The sequence below is a fragment of the Emys orbicularis genome, chromosome 10, assembly GCF_028017835.1.
Source record: "Emys orbicularis isolate rEmyOrb1 chromosome 10, rEmyOrb1.hap1, whole genome shotgun sequence".
In the NCBI taxonomy this organism is placed as follows: domain Eukaryota; kingdom Metazoa; phylum Chordata; order Testudines; family Emydidae; genus Emys; species Emys orbicularis.
In genome coordinates, this window is record NC_088692.1 from 75,802,943 (window position 1) to 75,828,865 (window position 25,923).

The window sequence follows — 25,923 nt, forward strand, 5'->3', positions numbered from 1 at the left end:
CAAATCTTGTCTTGCTCTAAGAAGAAGGGACTTGGCTGAGGGAGAGGACTCCATTAAAGCAGCACATTCTAATGGCAAAGGCAGCTCCCAGAACAGTGTCTAAACAGCCTACCCAAGGCTGAATTTTTAGCTGTAAAATACAAGGTCTTGCACAGACTGTGCATCACTGGGCCAGCTTAGCTCAGGCGGCCCAGGGAGAGTTCATGAGTACGCGTTATTTTCCACTGCCAGAACAATTTCTGTATAGGTACAGTTGTCCAGGGCATTGCTGCCAGTCTGCAACAGAAAAGCTGTGCCGGGTGCGTGTTACTCTGACAAGGCGGCAGGAGCTCTACTTTTTTCGTCGTCTCTTCTTTTTGGGTTCCTGGCTCTCAGCTGGCTGTTCTGCTGCAACAGTCTAGGGGGGAAGGAATAGCAATAAAAGCATGAGTTCTGCTACTGAAGAACAGGCTTCTGTGGTTCTAACCTCATAACAGTTTATCTACTTCAAGAAACCACTCTCACAGAATGGGAACTAGCTCTCTTCTTTCCACATCAGGGCCAGTGTTCCTCACCCAGATACTGCCACTGGTAAAAGCCCCATTAATGCATGCTTATTTTATCTGGAAATCAGACTGAGTATAAGCTCTGAGGCAGGAGCCTCCTTATTTTGGTTGTAGTGTCTACTCCAAAAGGGTGCTGACCACTGTTGTGTTACAGTAGATCCTTAAGGGAACAAACAGATTAAGCCTCTAGGAACCAGGCCATTCTAGCACTCTCACGAATGCATCAGTCAGAGGGGAACAGATTCCTTTCCCGGGGAGCTTAAGAAAGGCCAACGTGCTACTCTGCTTTCAGCACTGGAAATGAGGAAAGGGCCCCTTTACACTACAGGAATGGAAAGCAAGCTAAGGCAGTGCTTCTCTTGAAGTTTTTGTTCTGCAGAGCACTTTATAAGAGTTCTTTGATCCTGGACACACACTCCCCCATCTTAGGTACAAGCCTGTTGGGCCAATAGTAGTCTACAAAATGCAGCATGAGTGCCACTGAGTTAAGAGAAATCTATAACCACTGACAGTCCTAGAGCCAGGAAGCATTAAGAGTTTAAAGGCACAAGTCAAACCTGATTTTTTTCACCCATGCTAGAAAATCAATAGTTATGGGGAACACACAGCAGAATTAATATGTGGGCTTTTCTAAAGTACTGTATATAGTGTCTCAGTTTAAAATAAAACTGGCATATTAAGTGAAAACTAGATCAGGGCAAAGTGCCATCCCTGTGACATGACAGTGTGTTGCTTAGCTCAGCAGAGTGGGGTCTCTACCATTTCGCTCATTAAATGGGCAGATAGTAAATGAGGGGTTCCCCTGTAAAGATAGAACTAGGATAGGCTCACTTTACACTGATTTAACACACGCCCAAGGAAAGCCCAGCCTCAGCTGGATCTTAGAGAGAGAGTGGCCTCCATGAGCCCTGGCATTTGCTCTTGTGAGTTCTGACCTGGTCATTGTCTGGTTCATTCTCAGCATCTTCAGTGTTCTTCTCCTGCAGCGCACTCTCTAGCGTGGACGCGTTGATGCGGAAGTCCCGGGAGGTGCTCAGCTTCATGTACTGCATCAAGTTCACCTACCGTAACCAAAAGAAAATGAGTATTTCAAGGCTGATTGCTAGGAGAGAATGCTACAGCATGAATACCTGTTGTAATGCAGCTTTCTACCACTGCCCGCTCCTCCCCTTAATGCCAGGACAGAGTCCTAGCTCACCTTCCTCCCAATAACAGTGTGTGACTGGGGCAAAGTCTAGGTGACTGAAAACATCAGTCTCTCTCCCTTTCTTTCATCCTGGGTGTGTTCAACATCCCCTGCCACCACTTTCAAATGGGCAAAGCTACCTACCTTATGGGTTTTTTAAGGAGGTAGGAGTAGGCAGGAACCCTAAATGTGTACATTACCCTGATGTCGCCTTGGCTAGGAATGGTTCTTTCACGCCACTTGAGATGAATGGGCAGAACAATGGCATTAACCCTTTCAGTTTCTACTCAACAAGAAAATACAAAATGACTAAGTCGTCAGAAAGCTTATGCTTCTCCAAGTGCCTGCATTGATGCCAGCTGGCTGAATGTAATGTCAATTTAGAATAGAAAGTCAGGCCAGGATTTGTGAGAAAGTTGCCATGATGGTTAATTTCTTCTAGGGCAAGTTGCATTGATAACCGCAGTAGTAACATTCGTTTAGAAAACCAAGTAGAGGTAAGACAGCCTTTCACACTGATGTTGCTTTGCTGTATGTAGGTCATCTGTCCTTCAGCCACAGACTGCTGGAGAGGAGGGCAGATTACCTTCGACTTTTTGGAGAGATGGATAAGGAATTTCTCATATTGCTCTATAGCAAAAATCAGGTTTGGGATTGGCTTGGTCTCCCGAAGCACCTTGGCCTATAATACAAAAAAAAGGAAGGTTGGAAGTGAACTCTGAAGGTTCCCATAGTAAACTTAATGCAGTGTGAGCAGCCCAGGTATGTAACAATGCACACATTTGTATGATCCTCAAATTGCAGCCATCAGCCTGGATCTCCATAACCGAATGGAAGAGATTTAAAAACCTATATTTACCACAGTTGCCAATTGCTTAAAGGCATTATACAGAACTCCACTTTCTCATGTCAAGGGACGTAGTCATGGAAATGGAAGGGACCTCGAGAGATCATCAAATCCAGCTCCCTAGGCTGAGGCAGGACCAAGTAAACCTAGACCATCCCTGACAGGTGTTTGTCCACCTCCCTTGGAAGCCTATTTCTGAGCTTAACTACCCTTATAATTAGAAATTTTTTCCTAATAGCTAACCTAAATTTCCCTTACTGCAGATTATGCCCATTACTTCTCATCCTACCTTCAGTGAACACGGTGAACATGATGCATCATTACTGTAATTCTAGCCCAGCTCTGGTTCAGACAACCCCAGACTGTCAGTGAACTACTTCAGTACCACACCACTGACACCATCCCTTCCCTTGTAGCAAGTATTGACTCCATACCAAACCTTGCCAACTTAGGTTCAGGATTGTTTTTAAACTGACTGGATCAGGAGTACCTTTGGAGCAGGTAATTCCATGGTACTTCTCCATGGCTTTGAACTCTTTTCTTCTGACCATTCCCGAGCTGGGTTTTTCCATTAGGCAGCACCCATTTCTGACTCTCTCACTGTATTTCTGCTCCATTTATTTTCTGTTATGACCTTCATTTCTAATAACCAACCAGAAGGCAGCATCCAACTCCAGGTAAATCTGCTGTCCTTAGCAGCATCACCTTACGTTCAGGGAGCAGTGAGGAAGTCATTGTCTTTGCTATCCTCACTGCTTTTTATCATCAAAGCACTGGTTCACTTGAATGGCACAGGAGTGTCTGAAATTTGACCAGCTGTAAACTTAACAGCAGATAGCAAAATGCTTTTGATGACTATGAAGGGTCAGGAAGGGTCACGCACCTTTAAGCAGTGTGACTAGCCCTCCAGTTCCCACTCTCACTTTTCCAACTCAGTCACTTTCACTTGCAATTATTGACCTAATTTAGTCAAATGAAATGCTCCATCTTTCTCAAGACACTCCAACAGCACAAAGAGCCAGTCAGCACATTGAAACAGAAATGTGCTAGTATTGCCAACCCCAAATGTTCAAAATCAGTCAAGCACCAAAAAAATCAGGAGATTAAAAAAAAGTCAGGTTCTTGTTGTTTGCCTTGTTTTTTGAGCCTTTAGGGTATACTTGGGTTCTATTTTCAAACTTCTCCACAGCCAGGAGGGCTACAAACTTTGTTTTTACTTAAATGAAAGCTGAGTTTGTGGTATATTTACCTGCCTTCCAGAGACGGAGCTTTAAGAAAACACCAAACATCACAAGCTTCATGATAAAAATCTCAAGAATCAACACCACTGCTATATCTACTGCATGCAACCAGATTCTAACAGGGAGTGAATCAAGCTCACCATGACTGTAGCAATTGCAGCAGTTTCATCCTCTCTCTTCTTTTTCTTCTCCCCTGCAAAGCTCAGGCTTTCGCTGTGGATGTTCTGAAGGAAGAAAGCACAGGGCACGGCATCATCGGGCTAGCAAGAACAGCCCGTAGCCAAGTCATGGCAGACAAATGTCCTCTTTGCGACTAGTGCAATGTTAACAATTCACTGCGGGATTTGGAGGTTTATAAAAGTGAGAAGCTAATAGCACTGCCAGAGCCAGGGATAGGTGTTTATGCAAGCTTTCCCCCATTCCTCCCCAACTCTGCCAACATAGCTTAACCCTGAGCTACAGCTCCCCCTGTAATTCCAGCTCTGGTCTCCCCAACGTGGCTCTGGCAATGCCCCTTGGTCCTGACCTGAAGCACCCCTTGCTCAACCATACATAGACATATCTGTCAAAGTACCTTAATCCTGACCCACACCATCACCTTGAGCAGAGATTGCCAATTATATTAATGTATATGGTGTGTGGCTGTATTGTATTTGGAGAGTCTCTTCCATTTGCTGTTAATAGTAATACCAAACTTGCCCAAAGAAGCCACATGTCAGTATCCACACGTGCATATAAATAGAAAGTGATCTAACACATGGCTTAAAGACCAGCACATCAGCCACTTCCCTCCCTTTCCCAAGCTGAAATCAATATTCTTGCTCTGTCTGCGTAGAAGTTTAATCCCTTCGTTACTGAAGAAGAATGTGTCTCTTGCCATGCTTATATAGGGTAAGCTGAAGTTTGGAATGATCACAGCCTCGGGGCACACCATGGAGGGTTCAGAAACAGGCACTGGTGATTTTCTCATTGTTCCTGATACCCCCCCTTTCGTGCTGAAGCATGTGTTTCACAGGAAACTTAGCCCACTTACCTGTACATATGTGATGAAGGCGTAACACTGTGGAGTCAAATGGGAACCGGAGAGCTTCACCTATGAAGGAGCCGAGATACCAGTGTTATTCCTGACACAAGTGAGTGCGCTCATCCCTCAGCATAATAAGGTGGCACTCACCAGCTTTTCCAGCCTCCCTGAAATTGTGCCCAGGCCACTGCGGCAAACTTGGAGATACTGCAAGAAATACACAAGAGAGTGAGCTTCCTTCAGACACCTCCATTCATCCCCTGAAACCTGTCTTTCCAGGCAAGGGCTGGAGACAATTCACTCTGTGACATTCCTTGGCCCCCTGAGCACATGGGAGAGGGAATTCAGACAAAAGCAACATGAAGGCTCCCTGTGCTCAGAGGGCTAATTGCTTCCCCACTTAGGGGGAAGGGGTTATCCTTCTCTGATGCAGTCACACCTTATTTGGGCATGGCAAAGTGAAGTTCCTGTCCTGTGCAAATGTTAGGAGGCAAAGGAGGGATTGTGAGCAAGGGGGATGTTCACTGCAGTGCAGGCTAGATCAGTGGTTTTCAACCTTTCCAGACTACTGTACCCCTTTCAGGAATCTGATGTGTCTTGTGTACTCCCAAGTTTCACCTCACTTAAAAACTACTTGCTTACAAAATCAGACATAAAAATACAAAAGCATCACAAGCACACTATTACTGAAAAATTGCTGCCTTTCTCATTTTGTCTCATGAAATTTGAGTTTGTACTGACTTTACTAATGCTTTTTATGTAGCCTGTTGTAAAACTAGGCAAATATCTAGATGAGTTGATGTACCCCCTGGAAGACCTCTGCATACCCCTAAGTGTACACGTACCCCTGGTTGAGAACCACTGGGCTAGATGTTTCTGAGGTTGCCTTTGGAACAACCATACTGCACTGTATGAGTGCTTATAGGAAGAAGCTCTGCAGCCCACACTAGTTAGGATGGAAGTTACAGGAACTATCAGGGTGTTACCTAGTCACCAGTGGGACAGAGGACGCATTCCCCACACATCATGCATGTCACTACTGCCCAGGGGCATAGGGAATTCTTTGCCTTCCTCCAAAGCATCATCATCTCAGACTAGATGGGCCATTGGTCAGTCCTTATGTGCTAATTTCTACATTTCTAGGTGTCAAGCCATGGATGGGATGGGGTGGGGGTGGGGGGAGTTGCATAGTGTGAATGACACATGGTTCTCCAGTGAGGGGCCTGCAAGATTACAAAGCATGCAAGAGTCACTCCCAGCCAAGGGCAGCAGCTCTACCCTTACCCACTAAGCAGGAGAGAGGCACCCTTCGTCTTTGCTAGCTGCCGCCACCACCTAGAGGCCAGGAAACTCATGTGCATGCTGCCACTGGAGGAGGGTGAGGATTGGCATCACTACATCATGTTGACAATCCCAAGCCACAGATGAGCTGCTGCCACTGTTAGCTTGTTGTGGGGAATGGGCAGAGATGTTTAAATCCCATCCTGCCAGTTCAGCACAAGAGCACTCACATGTTTGATGAGGGAGGTGAGAATGGTGTAAGTCTTGCTAAGGCTTCTCAGCAGAGTGTCCACACAGCTCCCTGCAGGAAGGGCTGTTTGCACCAGCTCATGGTAAGCCGTCAGCAGTGTCCCCAGCTGCAGGATTATAGCCTTCTCCAGAGACTGGATCTGGCTTGATGCCTGAGAGGAGTCTTCTAAAAAAAGAGATAGGTACAGCCACAGCACATACACCCTGACGCTTTGGGGGAAGTGAAGTAAAAATCAGTGCACATTTTGCTAAAAGTGGTGCTAAAAAAGCCCCCACTTCTGCCCTTCTCAGAACTAAGATGTAATCTGCTCTGATCAGTGAGCTAGCAGTAGCCCCTTGTTCCCTACCATTGGACATATAGGTTCAGTCCAGTGACCCTTCCTGCTCCTCCCCACCACAATTAGACATGCAGCTTTCTCCTGAAGTCACATGCAGCCTGCATATATTTATCCCAAAACCCAGTTTCCAGCAATCAACACAATACTAAAGATGGTGAAATACAAATGTCCATCTTCATGTGAGAGGAGGGCGGGGGGATGGGGAGGAGAGAAGAGAGAGAGAGAGTGAGTATGTGTATAGGATGAATCAGTGTAAGGGTTGTCAACTCTTACATTTCCCTCCTGGCACCAGCACCAGGGAGGCGCCTTCACCATCTATGTTGAAAAGCAGTCTTAGTAAGTTGGCTGTTCAAAATAGTGAGGTGTTTCCTTGCTATCTATCTCTATCTTTCTTTTGTGGAGCTCTAAGGCCATTGCAAAGCAGAGGGCCATTTCATTACCTGATATGTCCAATACCAAGTGGTTCTTAAGCTTCTTGATCAGCCAATCCACCTCTTCAAGGACCTTGTCTGCTTGAGCCAGGACCAGCAGCTAAGAAAAAAAGAGAAAGCAAAACAGGTTTTTGGAACATAGTTTAGCACATTAGAAGTTCTGCAGCCCACATGTACCAAGGTGAGTCTTGGCACCAGCCGCACAGTAGTAGCAGAGAGACTGGGTCTTACATATACTGTTCCAACTCACACAGGCAGTAGGGGCTGCTGTTTTGATGTTCACAATAGCAAAATGTGATTGATTCTCCACTTCCATATCCTGTGGGGAAAGAGAGACTCTCTGATAATCAAATCTTTGGATTCAGTCACATGCTGCATGGATTTGGGGCTTCTTCCAGGGATGCTGCTCAGACACACACCACCTCGGCCTTGGCAGCACCAGGAGATGCTAAGCTTACACTGAGAGCTGGGGTTCTGGGCCGCACCTGATCTATGTCTCCAAGGTGAGCGTGGATATCCTGGGCGAGCTCACGCAGCAGGCCGACAGGGCTCTTGTAGAGAACGTGGAGACTGAAGAGCAGGGTCAGCAAACCCTTACAGCAAGGAGCATCCTCTGCAAGAAAGGAGAGGAAATGACAGTCACCAGGCATGACACTCTACTGGCTTTTCAAGGACTGTCAGACATCCTGCTAGGATGAGATCAAGCATGCATTTTACTATAGCCTACATTTTCAGGAGAGAGAGACAGCTTAGGCTGTACGGAGACGCACTGCATTAAACCCTTGTTAAAACACTGTAGTTACAAAAGAGGAGCTTGGAAGTCAGGCAATTTGCAGTTAAGGTTCCACAAACAGCCTTAGCTCTGACCCTACATCCCTGCCCTCCATTCCCCTTAGCTTATGATTAGTCAGATCAGGAAGTTAGAGACATGAAGTATTTCAAATAATATATACTTCAAGGGGGAAATGAGGTAGATTGGGCCCGTCAGCTCATAGGGGAATGGTGACTAGGAGGCAAATGCTACTGCACTGCAAGGTAAAAGGGGAGATGTTGGAATTTCTAGTCATCAGCAAGCAGTTGAGCGACCATAATCCGGGACACCAAGTCCAAGAAGAGAGGCTATCTTTGCAGAACAAAATACAGTCCTGACATGCTTACTGGAGGAGGGGAGAGAGGTGAAATTAAAGATTCACACCCAACATTCAGCCTGTTAGAGCCACCAAAGACAACTCTAAAGTGGCTCTAGCACATCCCATACTATTTTCTGCAAATCCATTGCATTTGTCAATAAAACAAGGCTTGAGCTTGAACCCATCAAAGGGATGAATGGAAGAGGAACTCAGGAGCACAGTATCAAAGGCCCAAATTCAGATCTATTGTGAGCAGGTGCAACTCCATTGACATTAGTACCTCAAATCTGAATTTACTCTAAAAATCTTACTCACCCAGATTGTTTTCCTTGCAAATCTTGACTGTCCAGGAGAACAACTGTATGAACTACACAAGGGGACAGGGGTTTTACATGAATGCAGTCACAAAGACAATGCTAAACTGAAAAAAATTGGTCTGAATTCAAGAAATACTCTCAGCACAATGGTAGCCAACCATCCATGGAAATCAACAGAGGCACCTCTAGCAGACAGATGCCCAGACAGGGTCTGTGGAGTTCTACACCTAGTGAAGAGTGGTAGATGCTTGTTTCAAGATGACGCATTGCACATGAGGGTCTGTGGTCTCCCCTGGACACAGCCTCTTACTGAAGAGAAGAGTAACTACAGTCTACTCCATTAAATCCAAAGTAAGTGAGGCCTTCATGTTCCTGGCAAATTTTCAATATGGCCATTGGCTGGGTAAAATTTGGTCTCCCTTCAGGGCCGGCTCCAGGCACCAGCTTAACAAGCAGGTGCTTGGGGCGGCTAAGGGAGAGGGGGTGGCACCTGCGGCAATTCGGGGGCGGCAGGTCCCTCACTCTCTCTAGGAGCGAAGGACCTGCCGCCGCTGATCGTGGCTTTTTTTTTTTTTTCCAATTGCCGCCGCCGATCGCGGCTTTTTTTTTTTTTTTTTGCTTGGGGCGGCAGAAATGCTGGAGCCGGCCCTGCTCCCTTACTCTAGCCCTTTAAACGTTGTATGTGTGAGTTAGAGGGGTTAAGCACTCAACCATTCTTCCTTGAAGAGCTGGGGCTAGAGAGGCCCCCAGTGGATCTGTTCCCAAATAGAAGAAACACCACACTTCGGCATGATTAGAAGCTACTAGTCAGGAGGCCAGGTAGCAGGGATACTGTAGTCCAGGTTTGAGGTGTGTGGGGCGGGGCCAGGACTTCTGCAGAAGGGCAGGGATTGCTGCAGGTCAGGATTAAGGTGCACTGGCAGAGCTGTGCAGGGGGTCTGGACTGCCACAGCAGGAGGATGGAGATCAGGATGGAGGGGCTGTCCCTTTGTCACGACTGGACAGCACCGGTACAATAGGGGTAGGGGCTCTAGGTGGTACCACAATACAAATAATAAAGGAGAATTAGTAGAGGTATCGCAGGGAAGCATGTACAGCATCTGCCTAGATTATGCAGGGCTCCAGCCAGTGCTACTGCTCCCTCATGAATTTAGCTTTCCTAAAATGTGTCATTCCTGAAGGCATTCGGTGTTGTAGGCTAATGTTTGGCTGCCAGTTATCCTGGCAGCGTTTGGTCTGCTTGCAAGCACAGAGGGGAATGAACATTTCAAAGTCTTCCTATCACCATCTGGGGGTCTGCAATCAAACCAAGATGACTACCTTCTCCCAGTGTATCATGGGCTTCCAGACCCCACTAGTGCCAGCACCACACACATTCTCACCAATCACTAGCTCTGCTAAGTACCTGTGGAGAGGAGGGCTCCAGTAGCTTGGACAAAGTGGAGATAATAGTCACAAGCGATAGGGCTTCCTTGCTGTTGAAGTCATCGCCAGCACTGCTGAGCTGGTTCACCAGAGACCTCTGATCATGGGAAGGAAGGACAGAATCCAGTACATATGCATGCCTGGGCCATTTTAGGAGGTAAGTAACCAAAAACCTCTGAGACTGGAGCATGTAAAGAAATCAGCAGCCCCCCCAGCATAGGCAGCACCAACATTGAAGGAAAGCAGAATTTCTTACAGAGATAATCAAGATGCTTTTAGAACATATCTGTGAGCATCTGATTTTGTTACAAGCTGTTAAATAACAGCTAGTTTCTACTTTAGTGAGGGTCTTACAATATTCACTGAGGTGTGGATTGTACCTTTGGTCCCTACAGTTGCTTTCTTATGCACCGTACAGACCACATTAATGGAGCGATGCAGCTCCTTATACACACCCCACTCAGTCCCAATATGCACTAAGCCTTACTGAGCTTCCTAACAGGTGTGAAATCCTTCTGGAGGTGCCAGTGAATCACTCAGTGGGTCAGTCACAGGACATTTTCTTTTCAGTTGGTAGCAGGCTAATAGCCTAGGCCAGTGTTTCCCAAATGTGGGATGCTGCTTGTGTAGGGAAAGCCCCTGTCGGGCCGGGCCGGTTTGTTTACCTGCCACGTCCGCAGGTCCGGCCGATCGTGGCTCCCACTGGCTGCGGTTCACTGCTCCAGGCCAATGGGAGCTGCTGGAAGCGGCACAGGCCGAGGGACGTACTGACCGTCGCTTCCAGCAGCTCCCATTGGCCTGCAGCGGCGAACCGCGGCCAGTGGGAGCCGCGATCGGCCGAACCTGCGGACGCGGCAGGTAAACAAACCGGCCCGACCCACCAGGGGCTTTCCCTACCCAAGCGGCGTCCCAAGTTTGGGAAACACTGGCCTAGGCAAAACATCCAAAGGTACCCCCAAATTAGCTCATGCTTTGAGACCACTCGCTACCCAGAGTGACATTTCTGCTGCTTACCTGAAACTGTCGGATCTGGAAGGTAGCTTTCTCGGTGACGTTAATATCTTCCTCTTCCTCCGCATCATCATTAGCAATATCTGAGAGCGAGAGATGACGAGTTAAGTGCAGAGGCCAGCATCCAGGATTTAGTACAGACACATACACAAGCATGCACGCACATTCTCCTTTGCGGCGGTGGTAAAGGCCACAACAAGTCTGAGGAAAACATACTGGAGAATTGTGGAGGGCAAAAAGGATGGTTCAAGGCAGGATTTCAAACCGGAAGGTACCATGGGGGAGGGATAGCTCAGTGGTTTGAGCATTGGCCTGCTAAACCCACGGTTGTGAGTTCAATCTTTGAGGGGGCCATTTAGGGATCTGGGGCAAAAATCTGTCTGGGGATTGGTCCTGCTTTGAGCAGGGGGTTGGACTAGATAACCTCCTGAGGTCCCTTCCAACCCTGATATTCTATGATTCATGCCAGACCTCCAATCATGCTCTGCCAACAGAGACTATTTGCTTGCTTCTATTGAGCTCTCACATCTCTGGGACTGGCCTGAGGCAAGAAAAGCCAACTGGAGCTCAGTGACCAGCATCACTTCTGAATGACATGGGGTCAACTCTCTCCTTATCCAGGGGTCCAGTGCAAAGCCTCCACAGCACATCTAGCCCCATTAGTGAGAGTCCAGGACTGAGCAGATCTGTTTTGTCACAGCCAAAGTACCTACCCAAAGCCCGTAGAAACTGGGGGACCTTGGGCTTGTAGAGCTGTTGCACTGTGTTAAATATCTTCAGCAAGCCTTCCAAGCACAGCAGTGAGATGCTCTTGCCCTTCTTCTTCCCAGACTCTTTGACTGCAGTTGGAATTGAAGTGTATCTCCATAACAGGACCCTGAAAGGGGTGGGTGGAGAGTTAGTTTCACATGTTCTAGCATAGTTGGTTGCACAGCACAAAAACTGGAATAGAGCCAGTCCTGCACTCCACAGGCTGGATCTTCTTTTAGTACAATTGAACTGGAAGATCTCTTCCCCATAAGTAGGGATGGGGAAGAAAGATTCATTTTAAAGGCAGAATTTGTTTTGATACAAGCTTCACAGCCATTGTTTTCTATGCATTCTTCCTGTTTGATCCATCTGATCATTTTATTCTTCCTTCTCCCCATGTGCCTATTGACCTCCTGCTCCTACTTCAAATCCCTCTTTAAAAGTTCACTCCCTTTCACATGGCCTTCCATCCCTCACTGGCTCAGTGTGCCCTCACCCCATGTCTGAACCTTTATCACTGGTGTTATATTTGTCAATTAGACTTATGCAACTTACCACAAGGATTGTGTCTCCCTACAGTTTGTGTTTTTGATGGGCCAGATATCTGTACTGGGCTCTATATAAATAAGATTGTGAATGTACAGAAAAGAGAAACTAAATAGAGAAGTCTTGAAGAATGAGAAGTATTTGGTCTGAGGGGGACCTGTAATGCAACAGTCTTCCTGTTCTCAACCACCAAGAATCTTCTTTCCCCTTCTTCAAGCCCACTTCTAGCCATCTCTCTCTCCACACAATCCTTTACTTGCCGTGATGACCCTTCTCTGGTTTAACTTACAGACTGATCATGAAAACCCCTTTATTCAGATGGGTAGTTCTAGCTAACATGTAATTCCATTGGCTTCAATACAACTATTGACATGGGTAAGGATTATTCACACAAGGAGGAGTTTGCAGGATCAGACAGAGACTATAGGTTCTTTAGAACAGAATGTGTTTCTTTCTTTCATGATGTTTGTGTAGCATGTAAATGTATATTACACAAAAGTGACTTCTAATCAGAGTGGTACTAGACGGTCATCTACTTTCTACCATCAGAGGAATGAGGAAGATACAGGACTAAGGCTTTAAACTCAAAGGGAAACAGCCAATGTTTGGCTAAAAGTGAACTCCTCTTTCACATGTAACTATTTCAAACTGTAACTGGGTTCAAACTAAATTGCCTCCCAAAGGCCTGAGAAGTCTGGTCTGTAGCCATTCTAGTTTCTTACTGTGAGTAACAAACTAACTACCAAAAAGGGACTGGCAAGCAGGGTTTTACAGGGAATGGCTTTTCCATCTCGCTCATTATGCCACTTAGTTAATCACTCACTTTGGTGGAGAAATCAAGGGGTCTGCTGCTCAGATGTCTCAGGAACACAGGAGGCAATTTCGTTATAATTTGGTGCTAATTACAGTTTCAAACAATTGCCGCTGACTATTGCTCTTTCAGACTTTTACATGAGAGTTTCAGGTGTTTAAAAAAAAAAAAAAACCCAAAACATATTTGCAGTCCAGCATTCAAGTCTCAAAGCTACATAGCAACTCACCGAGTAATTTTGCAGAGGGTTTGGAACATCTTCTCTGGGTTCTGTCCATCAGGTCCATCTGTTTGACCTGTCTCCTCCAGCTGCTGCACTTTCTGCAGTGCTACATTGACAGCGTAATGCATGAATTCACTGCTGGAGCGCAGAACAGCCAAGCTCTCCTCATGGCTTTGGGCACTATCCCTGAAGAGTCATATGAACATTTTAAAAACACCTCCGAGTCTAGGAACACACCTTAACGTAATGCAAAGGGCTAGCCTATAAGCATTTCATCTTGGCACACCAGAGCACACCTTTGGTGGGTCACACAGGGCCCTGTGTGGAATGTAACTATGTATCTACGTAACTGTTCTTTTTAATTTGCCACATAAATGTGCTTCAGAATCTGAACTTTCATTTAAAAGAAATAAATTGAGTCTCTAGCCCAACAGCAAAATCCTCTCCAGGGAGGAAGCAACATAGTCCAGTTCTTCATTTAAGCCACTTGGAGCAAATACCCCAAAAACAGAATTTTAACAGCCTCTTCAACCTCACTCAAATCCCCAGTTGGGTGCAAGTGGCAGTCTGCTCAGCAGAGGCCAAGAGCCAGAACAGCATGGGGTGCTGCATGTCAGGACTGAGGGTTACTGGTATTCTGAGGGTGGGGGATGGCCTAGGACTGGAACATCAGAGGCCACCCAGGTCAGCATTAAGGGGCACTGATACAGTTGAAGTGTGGCCCAGGACAGGAGCAGCAGGAGGAAGTACAGATCAGGACTGAGGGTAATGAGGCTGCATGGGGCCAATCTGCACAGCTCCTGCCTACACCAGGCTGGACTGGAGAATGCTCCAAGTGTACTTTGTGCAGAAGTGACATGCTGCACCCCTTGTGTGTGTGCAGTGTATACTGCTCAAAAAGGTAGGCAGCCACCACAGAAGTGAATTTAAGGTAATATATACAAGTCAGAGATAAACAGGCTGTGACAGTTTCACCTGAACAAAGCTGTGAGCAGAGTGGATACAAAGCTCATAGAAAGGAAGCTTCGGGCGGTTTTATTGGCCAAGGATGACTTGTTCTTCCCAGCTTTTTCCTTCAGGATCTCGGAGAGTTTGCTGTAACACTTAAACAGGCCTAGAACATCCTCAAACTTGTTCTTGCTGCAACATCAAAAGAAGGTGGTAAAAAACACGGATAATAGACACCAAAATGCTACAATTTCTTCATGTGAACTTTTATTAATCCAGTTAGAGAAGATACTTTCCAGATGACATATCAAGCTCCCTATCCTTCCAATACACAGCTCAGGTCCCACCCAGTCCATACTGGCTTGGCCACTTCCCTGGTTTCAAAATCCTAGCGAACTGTGATGATGACAAGTACAGTGATGTTCAAAACAAAGACTCTCCCCAAGGTTAGGTGCAGATTTGCACCATGATATGCAGGGAATGAGCTATGAGAAGTCATTCACTGTTCCCCTGTTATAGTTGGTGGCACTATGCTGTACTTGCAAGGTACACTGAAGACACTGTCCCAGACACACTCAAGAGCTAAGGAATTCCTCTTAACTTCACCAGTGGGTGAGTGTTCTAAAGGGTAGGACTTGACACCTTACCTGAAATTCCCTATGTTAAAGTTGTACTCAATCAGGACCTCGCAAACTCCCATTACCAAGATGGCATAGATATTGTTCTTCACGCCGACGCCAGAAGACAGAGAAAAGTCTGCTGATTTATCCTAAGAGGCAAAATGAATAAGTGAAAAACCCTTCTAAAACCCCACAGGAATCAAGAATCTCCCTGCTACCTGGCCTTGCTGAGAAAACCTGAGTTACCAGTTCAAAGTCCTCCAGTTCACTCTTGATCATTCGCCGTGTGATAGATTCCAGCATCTCTTCAAGGTCTTGTTGGAATCCCACATAGTCATCATCCTCGTCCTCTTCTTCCTCAGCTTCGTGGCGCAGCTGCACGGTGCTCTTGTACCAGGCTAGGCAGTGCTGGATACAGCTGAGCAGATGGGCCTGAAGAAAGCAGTCACACAGGATATTATAATTCACTGTGCTAACAAGGGCTTAGCCAGTGGGATCATTTCAAACCTTCTAGCTGGAGAGAGGGAGACTGGTGCAACGGAACAGGATTCTCCACAGCAACAGGCGGGACCACTATAGCCAGAGGCAGAAAAGCCACAACAACATGCTTCAGAAGTTCATAACCTATGGGAATCTGAGTGTTTCTCACTCACAGCTGAGGCTTTAAAACAGAAGCTCAAAGTGCTGTGGTCCCGTAACCCCACATCTGAACTTCTAACAATGCAATATACTCTGAATTCCAACAGAGGATACCTCAGTGCAAGTTCTCAGCTCACCTACCTCATTACCTGCAGTCCTACATCATAGCTGCCACCCACTGTCACATGGCTTGCTGTTCAACCTATATCTGAATTATTTAAGGGATATTAGATGAGAGTGTAGACAATAGATTTCAAAGGGGTTTCTTCACCATTTCTGAGGCTTCTGGTCTCTTCCCAGTCACACCTCCCTCAGCATGGAAAAGAAGATTCTTCAGGAAAAAAAGCTAAGGGCTGGTTTTGAATTTGGCCCCTTTGAAACCCTGTGAATTTTTGGAGATCTCCAATCTGTCCTCAGATTAGGAAGGAACGATTGAGGGAAATGCATGCTGAGGGAGCGAGATCAGAAGAGAAGAGACAGACTCCTTTCCTGTACTTCTGTACTATTTGGTGCTAAGCTGCAGGAAACAAGAATGGGACTGGCTCAGTAGAGGATAACAGCTGCAGAACCACATTATTTCTATGGCTCCTTCCATCCAGGGCTATCAAAGCACTTTAGAAACATCACTGAAGTAAGCACCATAACATCATGGATATTATCCCCATTTTACTGGTGGGAAAGCTGAAGCAGAAGAAGTGAAGTCACCTGCCCAAGTTCACTGCAGAAGAACTGGATTCAGTTTCCAGTCCTGGTCTCCAACTCTCCAAGCCCGCAGGGGCTGAGCTTAATGAGAAAGAGGGAGTGACTTGAGTCAGTCAACTGCAAATCTAAAAGCCAATGGAATGAGTGAGCTTTAAAGAGTGGAATACACTGTATATATCTCTTACCAGTGGTTCCTGCAGAAAGATTTGGTCTCCTTGAGCCACAATACATCCCTCAAGTTTCAGTGGGGGAAGCAGGTCTGGTTCTGGCTCATAGTATCGCTTTATCTGTAGGGTGACCAGATAGCAAGTGTGAAAAATCGGGACAGGGCATGGGGGGGTAATAGGTGCCTATATAAGAAAAAGCCCCAAAAATCAGGATTGTCCCTATAAAATCGGGACATTTGGTCACCCTATTTATCTGCCACAAAAAGCAAGGAATAAAAAAATAGCTGGTCACTTAATCTCTGTGTCTCTCAGTTCCCCATCTGTAAAATTAAGTACAAGTATTTCCATACCTCACATTAAAGACTGTGAGGGACTCAGTTACATGGGAATGGGGACCATGTGTGTAATTGAGCCATCAGGATAACATGCACCTGTCATACCATTCATTAGAGGCCCCTCCTCGGCAGCTCATACATCCCTGAACTAGGATTGAACTTTAATCCTCTGAGAGCAAGGACCACAAATGGGGTTGATTTATGTAATCTTGTTGCAACTATGTTTAAAGGGCACTCCTGTTCCCTTGGTTACCTAGAGCCAACAACACTAGCATTTTACCTCTTCAAAGCTGACAGTTAATGACTAGAGAGGTTTGTGACATCACCCACTCCTGCATCAGTGGATGTAAATAATTGCTCCAGTAATTCTGCCACTACATTGAACTACAGGCACAGTCAATCACACATCTAGTTACCTAACTGGGGTGGTGCAGAGAGGTAGTTAGTTGTCCACAATTCATTACAAGTGAGATATTGAGCCTGAAAAATGAGAGGCCAGAGCTGAAAATCCAGCCTAATAATTTTAGATTGTTTCGCACGCCACAAGGGAACAGGCAAACGAGGAGCAGTGCTGAAGTCACAGAGGAGAGGGACAGAGGTGTGCCCCTGGGAGGCCATACACCAGGGTAAGAGAAAAAAGTCTGTAGCATCAGGCTCCCATTGACAGGCCCCTACTGCCTTGCAGCTGCCCAGCTTCAATTCTTGGTCTAGTCTCAATCTGTGTACTGGCAGGGCTGGGAGTGCTGGAAATAGTCAGCCGTGACTTCTCCAGATCATGAAAGAGAAGACGTGTAAACATGTCTCAGAGAAAGCACCACCTGCCCAATTGGCAGGGAAGATGTGACTGTGACATGTGTGACAGAGCTGAGAAGAGTTAATCCTACAAGGGCACGGAGAGCCCTCCTCCAAGGGAGGATAGCAATGACTATTATGTAAGCAGGTGTCTGTGGACAGTTATTGGAGAGCAATCGTGCAGTGCATAGGATCAGGACCAGGCAAGATGCAAATTCCTCAGGAAAATGTATCTCACACTTTCCTGTGTACAGTCTTGGAATTCCTGGAGCCTAGATTTCCTCCCCTGCCATCTTTCTTTTGCTCCATGAATGTACTTTACCTGAGACAGCAATGTTTCCATTATGGAGTTACTCAGCTGAGAGTTCCTGCGGAGGACATCATAAAAACCCTGAAGGTAGGGAAGAGAGACACAAATTAGCCAAGATTAGTAAGAGGAGGAAACAATCCACATACCTAATTTTGAGCTGCAAGACAACAGTGAACTTAACTCTTTGGCACTGGAATTAATCGGGAGCTAATAAAGTTGTGCTCAGTAAAAAGTGACATACTGGCAAAGTGACACAGCACAGGAAGAAGATACAGATGTCTTAAATGGAGTCCACACCCAAGTTGTATCCCTTTAATACAGGTGGCATCAAGCCCCAAGTCTGACTTTCAGTGTTGGAGCATTAAGTGGCACTATCCTAAATTTCAACCTATATTTGTGAAATCTGCTCCGGACAAAATATATTCCAGAGGGCAATCCATAGGAGGCAGTAATTAGACTGTGAAACCTCAATGGAAGAGCAAAGTACCTGCATGCCCTGTAGCACACCGACAAACACATTCCAACACGCACACTAACTCGACAAAAATCAATCGGCCCAAAACCAGGGAAGAGAAGCAAGAATGCTTACTCTGATCTATAGACGGTTTCCCAGAAGCCCCTTTCCCCAAACCCGATATATCATAGGTGCCTCTGGAGTCAGACTTGCACCTGAAAACAGCTCTTCATATTAGACCCACCACACACAGAGCTCGGTCAGTCCCAAAAGGGCCACAAGGCAGAGACAAATAAATGGTTGCCTCTCACCCAGAGAAAGCACAGACATAGAGGGAAAGGATGGTAGAATCCTCTGGACCCCTGCAGGAGGCCTGAGGAGATACCCCATACACCCTCCTGCCAAGGCTCTCATTGGAGCCTGTCAAAGTTGCTGCGTAATCAGATCAAGGCATCATTGTGAGCCCCCTCCAGGAGCCAAGCGAGCTGTCCCTTCAGTTCACCAAGCCCTCCTGAGAGCGGGAGAGACTGGGAATCAAACCCAGGTCCCCGATATGGCAAGCAGAGCACTGGCCAGGTCAGCCACACTACATTTTACCACCAAGATATACATCAAGGACAGGTGATAATCAAAAGCCTTTGGGAGGCTTATATAGATTCAAAATAATGAGAAACAAAAGGGTTAAAACAAATTAGAGTCCCTAGAATGTCAACATCCCAGGAAGAACTCAGCTGGGACCTGGAATCCATTTCCCACAAGCCTCCAAACATCCAACTGATGGTTACAACATTCAGTCGTTATTGACCTGGGCTGGATTAGAACCAGCTACTTAAGAGCAAACTGGTGATTTATGAAGACATTGCGGAAAGCCAATTTACCTCGTATAACATAAGTCGGACGTCAGCCTGCTGACTCAAGCATCGCCTCAGGCTGCCCAGGATTTCAAGGCAAAAGGCCTCATTAGCTGCAGAGTTGTAGCAGGCGTGAATGTCTGCCTGGACCTGAAAGAGAGCACATTAGTGACGGCATATGGGTTCTGCTTCCCATTTATCACTATGCAAGAACTGGATCATAAAGGGAGACAAACCTGTCCTTTCAGCCAAGGAAACTCAGACCAAACATTTAGCATCCAGCCTCACTCCCCAAAAGAGAAAATCATCCACATATTATTGGGTTTTCTGTACCATTCTCACTGGGGTACCCTTGCAGCATGAATGCTCCACTTGAATGGATGGACACTGTGAGGTCAGCAGCTCTAAGGGGCATGTACACCTGGTCCAGTCTCTCCTTTCTCACTGGGTTACCAACATTCCCTTCTAGCTGCTAACACTAGCTGGAATGGCTTCTATGTTGGGACAAACACTTCACTCTGAATACCTATTATAATCAATCAGTATCCATTTCCATGGGACTGTGGCATGTATCTGTTCAAGAGGCTTGCAGAAGCAGCACTCACCTGACTAGCACCGATGGCCTGGCTGCACTGGGAAAAAGTCAAGCTGCCCAGAACCTTAAAATTCTTCAACAGCAGCAAAAAGCCAGCAACTGCAGCTTTCCGAGCATCTAGCTGCCTATGAGTTGGGGAAAAAATAGAGAAGCATGAGGAGGGGCAGAAGGAGTTAAGAAAATTCAGAGACCAGCTCAGCTACAAGATTGTTCTGAGCAGTTCATGCAATTTTCTGACACACATGGAGGGCCAAAAAGTGGTAAAAAAGAAAAATTAAAGCAATGCTTGATGCCCCAAGGAATTAACAGCTTGGCAATTCAGTTAGTTTCTCCTGAGCTCTCCCGTCTTATGACACTGACTTCTCCTTTCTGTCCCACTGATGTATATAGCAAAGGAGAACGCTGGGCACAGACCTGCTACTTAAATGGCTGTGGAAACTGGAATGAGAGCCAGGCAGCAAAGAAAACTGCATGTTTGCAGTGGAGATAGAGAGGAGGTTTTCTCACATCTCTCACCTCTTCTCTTTCCCTCTGGCAGAGCTGTAGCTTTCTGAGCTGGGTGAGTGCCATGGAAAGCAGGATCTTTGCTCTACACACATCTAGGTGATACCCCAGGTCTTTCATCAGGATCAGGCTGCTTGCTTTAAACAACATGCAGGGCCGGCTTTAGGAAGTGCGGGGCCCAATTCAAATACCCGGCAGTGGTCCGGGTCTGCGGCGGCACTTCGGCGACGGGTCCTTCACTCGCTCCGGGTCTTCCGCGGCACTGAAGGACCCACCGCCGAAATGCTGCCAAAGACCCCCGGAGCGAGTGAAGGACCCACTGCCGAAGTGCCGCCGAAGACCCGGACCACCGCCGGGTGAGTAAAAATTAAAAAGGCACCTAAGTTAGGTGCTCTTCTTTAGGGCGCGGGACCCGATTCGGGGGAATCGGCCTAAAGCCGGCCCTGACAACATGTGGACTTTTGCATCTGTAACTAAACAGACACTAACAAGCAACTCCACAGCAGCTCCTAATGTACTGGACACAGCAAGGTAAATCATCCAGAACTTTGCACAGAACAGATCTTTCTACAATTTCAAAAAAGGACCAGCCGTACTATGGCAGCTCAAAGTTTCTAGTCATCCGTTCACTTTGAGCTCCCCATGGCATTGGTGTGCTCAGGTGTGTGGCTACGCAGACACATAATAGTGGAGTTTGTTTTCAGTTGATCTCCTTACCTTGAGTCTCCATCTGGTTTTCTGAATTGACAGGCTCAGGGTCAAGGCTCCTCTGGTTAGAACTGTGGAGTTCTCAATCCAGAGGGTGGTATTGTGCCTGTGTTACAGTACTGAGGATGGGGTGGTGGGGTCTCCATAAGTAAAAGGTGATTGTTAAACCAAGTAAAAGAACCACTTCCAATCCAGAGCTGAACAATAACTTAAACACCTTTTCAAAGAACACGGATCCCATCTTACCTGGAAAAGATGGCTTTTCGGAGAACAAGTATGAGGGAGTCCCTCACTGACATGCTGACTTTGAGCAGCGGCTGGAAGGGAAGGGATCTATTAGACAGAGCAGAAATAAGGCAAACCACGCTGAGTGAGAGAGCGCATGGGCACGTGCACTCCTATTTTTATGCTAGTTTCCCACACTTTCATCAGTACTAAAGGACACCCAAAGAGAGTTTTAAAACATGAAAGAAAAGCTATGCACTGGCAACAGCAAGACATCTTGGCCTGCTGTGGAGAAAGGAGCATGAGGACTGGGGGAGAAATCTGTGGCCCTCAGAATGGAGTACTGGGGGCTAAGCAGGTGGCAGTTCTACCACGAAGACAATACCCCAGCACAGAAAAACATCACATTAAATAGAACTGGGAAGAAGGTAACTCTCTGGGCCATTCCCAGCTGTTTCTATTCTGTGCTGGTATCTGGGCACCTTCCATCTTCCAGATGAAAGGTCCTAGCAGGGAGAGTCCTTGACTGTGCTTTCAACTAAGGGGCACTAAAGTTCAAGAGGGGAGCTTTCAACTAAGGGGCATTAGTTCAAGAGAGGCACCATGCTACACTGAATAGCCTGCCAGCTACAGCAGAGGACTAGAGGCACTTTAACAAATATATGTGCAGATGAGGAAGGTTATTGGGTCCCACCTATAATTGTGGCATGCAGCTACGGCTGGAGCCAAGCTCTAACATATTCATTTGTAGGGAAATGCGAAGCTTTACCTGTATGGCCTTGAGTAGCCCTTGCACCATGTCAAGAGGCAGAAAGGACAAATTGTCAAAGGCCTCAGTGACTTTGGAGGAAGAATTCTGAAGGACGAGTGGAGCAGACACAACGATATTAGACAGCAAATCTGAAAAACAAGATTGTAAAAGGAGCAGCTGCTGCCAAGGGCAAAGCGGTGTCCACACTAAAGAGTAGGGTATGGGAGAGAGGAATTCTGTTTCTTTCTATGGGGTCAATGAGTCCAAGAGAAAATCCACAGCCTCCCCATTACCTGGAAAGGTCCCATTTGGGATGATCATATTGTTAATCCAGTCTTCTACCAGGATACAGGGTGCCATATGCACACAGCCCAGGTATAGAGGCCACCTTATCAGGGTGTACCCAGGAGCTAGCTGGAGAGCCTTCTCAGCAGTAGGCCCAAGGGCATCTTCCCAATGGAGATCAGATGAAATCTAATGCTTGCCAGTTTCAGGTCACACTGCAAGACTCGCCTATTCACTAAAGCATTCCCCAAAGAATCACAGCAGAAGAAAACCTGACAGTGCGTCCAAAGACAGATACCAATAATGAAATCAAAGAGGAAGGCAGAGAACTAATGGTCCGTTCTGGACTGGTCCCTACATAGTGGTTAGGTACTATAGTGATAGGGGATTAAAGTGCATGCTGTATAGGCTGTTTGCATTTCTAGAAGGATGGACAACCACGGTTCTGGGATGAACTATCACATTACAGTGTTCTTCCTCTGTAGTGAGGTGTGTTTTGAATTGCATGGACTTGAGACACCTGATACTCCTGACCCTCAGATCACCTGATCAGGAGTTTCCGCTACAAAAAAATAATAATATGATTTCTGAGAGCCACATACATTTCCCTTTCTCATTTTTATTACCTATGAAGTGGTTGATGGGAGAAGCTGCCTTTGTGATGACTCTATTCAAGACCTGCTCCAGAATTGCGCTTCTGATTGGCTCATGGACCTAAAAGGGGAAAGGAAAAAAGAAAACATAAAACTGAGCTTTTCATGTGATTTCAGGTGCTTGGTCATTGTCCATTAATGTCCAAGTTTGAAGGGTAATGTTTGAACTGTCCCTAGCAGTTACCTTTGGCTAGAATTGGGATCGGCAACCTTTGGCACGCAGCCCATTAGGGTAAGCCCATGGCGGGCCGGGCCGGTTTGTTTACCTGCCGCATCCGCAGGTTCGGCCAATCGCAGCTCCCACTGGCCGCAGTTCACCGTCCCAGGCCAATGGGGGCTGCGGGAAGTGGCACCCGATTGGCCGAACCTGCAGACGTGGCAGGTAAACAAACTGGCCCGGCCCACCAGGGGCTTTCCCTGATGGGCCGCGTGCCAAAGGTTGCCGATCCCTGGGCTAGCTTAACAGAGACTGAACCAGGATGGAATCTAGATCAATTAAAAGAAAACATAGGAGTGGGATGAGTACTACCAATTGGTGGATGATAGTCTAGAGGTTAAAGCAAAGAGCTGGGAGTCAATAGGCCTAGGTTCTAGTCCCATCTCTGCCATTGATTTTCCCCATCTTCCCTTCAGTTCCCCTGATAATGGAGATGAACAAAATCTCATAAAAAGTTGACAAGAGAGCAGGGGCATGAACAGTTTCCCCAGAAGAACATATGATGTTATCCTAAACCTCATCCTACCTTAAAGGTTTCCAGCAGGATATTAGCTCCCAGCCTGCATGCCTGCTGGGCTGGCATCTTGCAAAAGCCATAACTGGTTTCAGCAGCTTTTCCTAAGACCTTTTTTGGCTCGTATGATTCCATTAAGGTGAAACCAAGATCCACCAGCCCTTGAGTAACATGGTCCCAGCCAAAAGCACTGGAGGAAAATGTTAAACAGAGCAAGAAAAAAAAGCAACTTAATAAAGGGAAAGACTTAAACTGCAACATTCAGATAATAAAATCTTCCATGGTCACTCGGGGGCCCAATGTATGTTGGGAGTTGTGTGAAACAAGCATGCTCAACTCTCAGTGTAGGGAACGCCTCCTCAGGACTCTTCAGTCTCGGGCCCCCCAACCAGCAAAGGAGAGACAGAAAACCTACAATTCCTGAGGGAACTTTCAGTATTTTAAACTATGCTGTCCACACCAGATTCAGAAATTGTGCTGACTGATGGCAGGTCCTGGAACCATATATGAGGTGTTTAAAGGGGTAATGATGGTGGGGTGGGAGGCTAACAGAGGATCATCCCTCATTCACTGTCCAGAAAGCATTCACACTACAGCAGGTAGCATTACTGTAAATGGTCAGCTACCATTCCCAGTAGGAAGTTGGTGGTTAGTGATTTATAATTCAGCCACTCTGCATCACACATGGCTGAAACTTAGGAAACATCTGTGCAAATGTATATTTTTTCAAAGGTCTCTTATATAAAGCTATGAAATAAGGTTTGGGGTTTGAAATCAGTTTTCAGTAATAGTTAGAATCCCATCACATTTCTATCTAGGCCAAGACCCTGCTCCCTCCCAAAAGCTCTTCAGCTCTGGGTAGCGTGCTCCCAAAAGCAAACCTGTTTTCCACCACTTCCAGGATTATGGATGCTACATCATACTGTTGAGGAAACAAATCCTGCAGGAATTTTGAGCCCTGGAGGAACTGCAGGTCCTTGCAGCTTCTCACAATTGACATTTTCAGAAAGTCAAACACCTGAAACATAAAAATGGTGTGAGTGAGGAGTCTGTCCAGAGCCATTTCCACAGGTAACCGCCAAGTGAGAGAACCATCTAGAGCAAGCACAGTATAGGAAGTGTCAGTGCCAGCTGCTCACACAGCTCTGCCAACATATCTCAATACATTCCTTCTCCAGGATGGTTGTTCCCCACGTTACTCACAGATGCAGCCAAGATACATGACCCAGGAGGGTGGCATACGGTCACCCAGCACCTACATTTGGACATATTCATTTTGGTTTTCGGAGGGCTAAGTTGCTGTCATCCTCACCCCATTACACTCCTTTCCCCCCATTCATGCCGTCATGTAATTATATTATTAGATGAGAGGTCTCTCTGGAGGCTGTGCCATAATAGGCGAGGCACAAGAATGGGAGGATAAACCCCTCTCCTTGATGACAAGGATGCTCCAGTGCTCAAGAGCCAAGAAGCATGACTCCCAATCCATCCAACAGTATTTGTTTCTTTTGTTATTACCAAGAGTTCATTTTTGAACTATACTGAAAAGGGAGCATAATATGCACACACACACACACACACACACACACACACACACCCTGTGAGCACAACGCACAGACAAGGAAGCTTTATGCAAAAAGAATCCTTAGGTTACACATAAGTAAAACATACCTGCTCTACAAATCTGTGTTTTATTGCCACTGAGAGCACAAGAGCCACACTGAAAGGACAAAGGGTCTTGCCTGGGTCCCTTTGCTGTTCAGCCTAGGAAACATCAAGAGACAGGACAATCAAAGACCTTGTTATTTATGATTTAATGAAGCTTCTTGCAACATCAAGGAAGCCATCATTGCTAGTTTAGGCCAGACTGGTGTTATGCTACCCCAGAGTTGACCTAGGTTGTGGGGGAATCTCTTACCCCAAACGCACTGAATCACTATATATGTTTTTGACAGCCATAGTGGTATTAACAATTTCAAATCCTACATAAAGATAACCTGCTAAACCTACCCTCTAGGTTAAAAACCCCTCTCTCGTGCCCCAAAAAGCTCTAACAGTGTGCTCTGCATTTGCTGTACCTTTAGTAGTTTGATTAGTTCCCTGCCGAGATCCTGGTCCAGGTTGATAACAGAGATAATATGAAGAATGATAGTGCCTTCCACATGACGGAGTTGGTCTAGAGGCACCGTGGCAGCTTCAAGGTCCACTGACCTGGAAGACATAGTAGAAAACCCTAAGTTACAATCCCTGTTGTAATTGATGCACACCATCTCAAAAGCACTGACCAGGACACATTGG

The 25,923-nt window shown here is 46.4% G+C and overlaps 1 protein-coding gene across 2 annotated transcripts in view; it reads right to left on the reverse strand.

Annotated features, from left to right (window-relative positions):
* Positions 1 to 306: 306 nt before the first annotated feature.
* Positions 307 to 25,923, reverse strand: part of FANCI (FA complementation group I) — a 34,428-nt gene continuing 8,811 nt past the window's right edge. The window contains exons 9-37 of one of the 2 annotated variants that reach the window (XM_065412851.1): positions 25,704 to 25,836; positions 25,297 to 25,389; positions 24,507 to 24,643; positions 23,638 to 23,815; positions 22,868 to 22,955; positions 21,975 to 22,105; positions 21,227 to 21,297; positions 19,779 to 19,893; positions 19,201 to 19,323; positions 17,881 to 17,949; positions 16,450 to 16,551; positions 15,170 to 15,355; positions 14,951 to 15,072; positions 14,331 to 14,495; positions 13,362 to 13,541; positions 11,739 to 11,902; positions 11,029 to 11,108; positions 9,995 to 10,111; positions 8,588 to 8,639; positions 7,628 to 7,755; positions 7,393 to 7,461; positions 7,152 to 7,242; positions 6,355 to 6,539; positions 4,994 to 5,050; positions 4,853 to 4,912; positions 3,960 to 4,043; positions 2,318 to 2,413; positions 1,481 to 1,606; positions 307 to 397 (exon numbers count right to left, since the gene is read on the reverse strand). In XM_065412851.1, coding sequence (XP_065268923.1) covers positions 332 to 397; positions 1,481 to 1,606; positions 2,318 to 2,413; positions 3,960 to 4,043; positions 4,853 to 4,912; positions 4,994 to 5,050; positions 6,355 to 6,539; positions 7,152 to 7,242; positions 7,393 to 7,461; positions 7,628 to 7,755; positions 8,588 to 8,639; positions 9,995 to 10,111; positions 11,029 to 11,108; positions 11,739 to 11,902; positions 13,362 to 13,541; positions 14,331 to 14,495; positions 14,951 to 15,072; positions 15,170 to 15,355; positions 16,450 to 16,551; positions 17,881 to 17,949; positions 19,201 to 19,323; positions 19,779 to 19,893; positions 21,227 to 21,297; positions 21,975 to 22,105; positions 22,868 to 22,955; positions 23,638 to 23,815; positions 24,507 to 24,643; positions 25,297 to 25,389; positions 25,704 to 25,836 — 3,268 coding nt within the window. In that variant the 3' untranslated portion in view covers positions 307 to 331. Of the gene's footprint in view, positions 398 to 1,419; positions 1,607 to 2,317; positions 2,414 to 3,959; positions 4,044 to 4,852; positions 4,913 to 4,993; positions 5,051 to 6,354; positions 6,540 to 7,151; positions 7,243 to 7,392; positions 7,462 to 7,627; positions 7,756 to 8,587; positions 8,640 to 9,994; positions 10,112 to 11,028; positions 11,109 to 11,738; positions 11,903 to 13,361; positions 13,542 to 14,330; positions 14,496 to 14,950; positions 15,073 to 15,169; positions 15,356 to 16,449; positions 16,552 to 17,880; positions 17,950 to 19,200; positions 19,324 to 19,778; positions 19,894 to 21,226; positions 21,298 to 21,974; positions 22,106 to 22,867; positions 22,956 to 23,637; positions 23,816 to 24,506; positions 24,644 to 25,296; positions 25,390 to 25,703; positions 25,837 to 25,923 lie in introns of those variants that run through there. The other variant, XM_065412852.1, reaches the window with a different exon arrangement.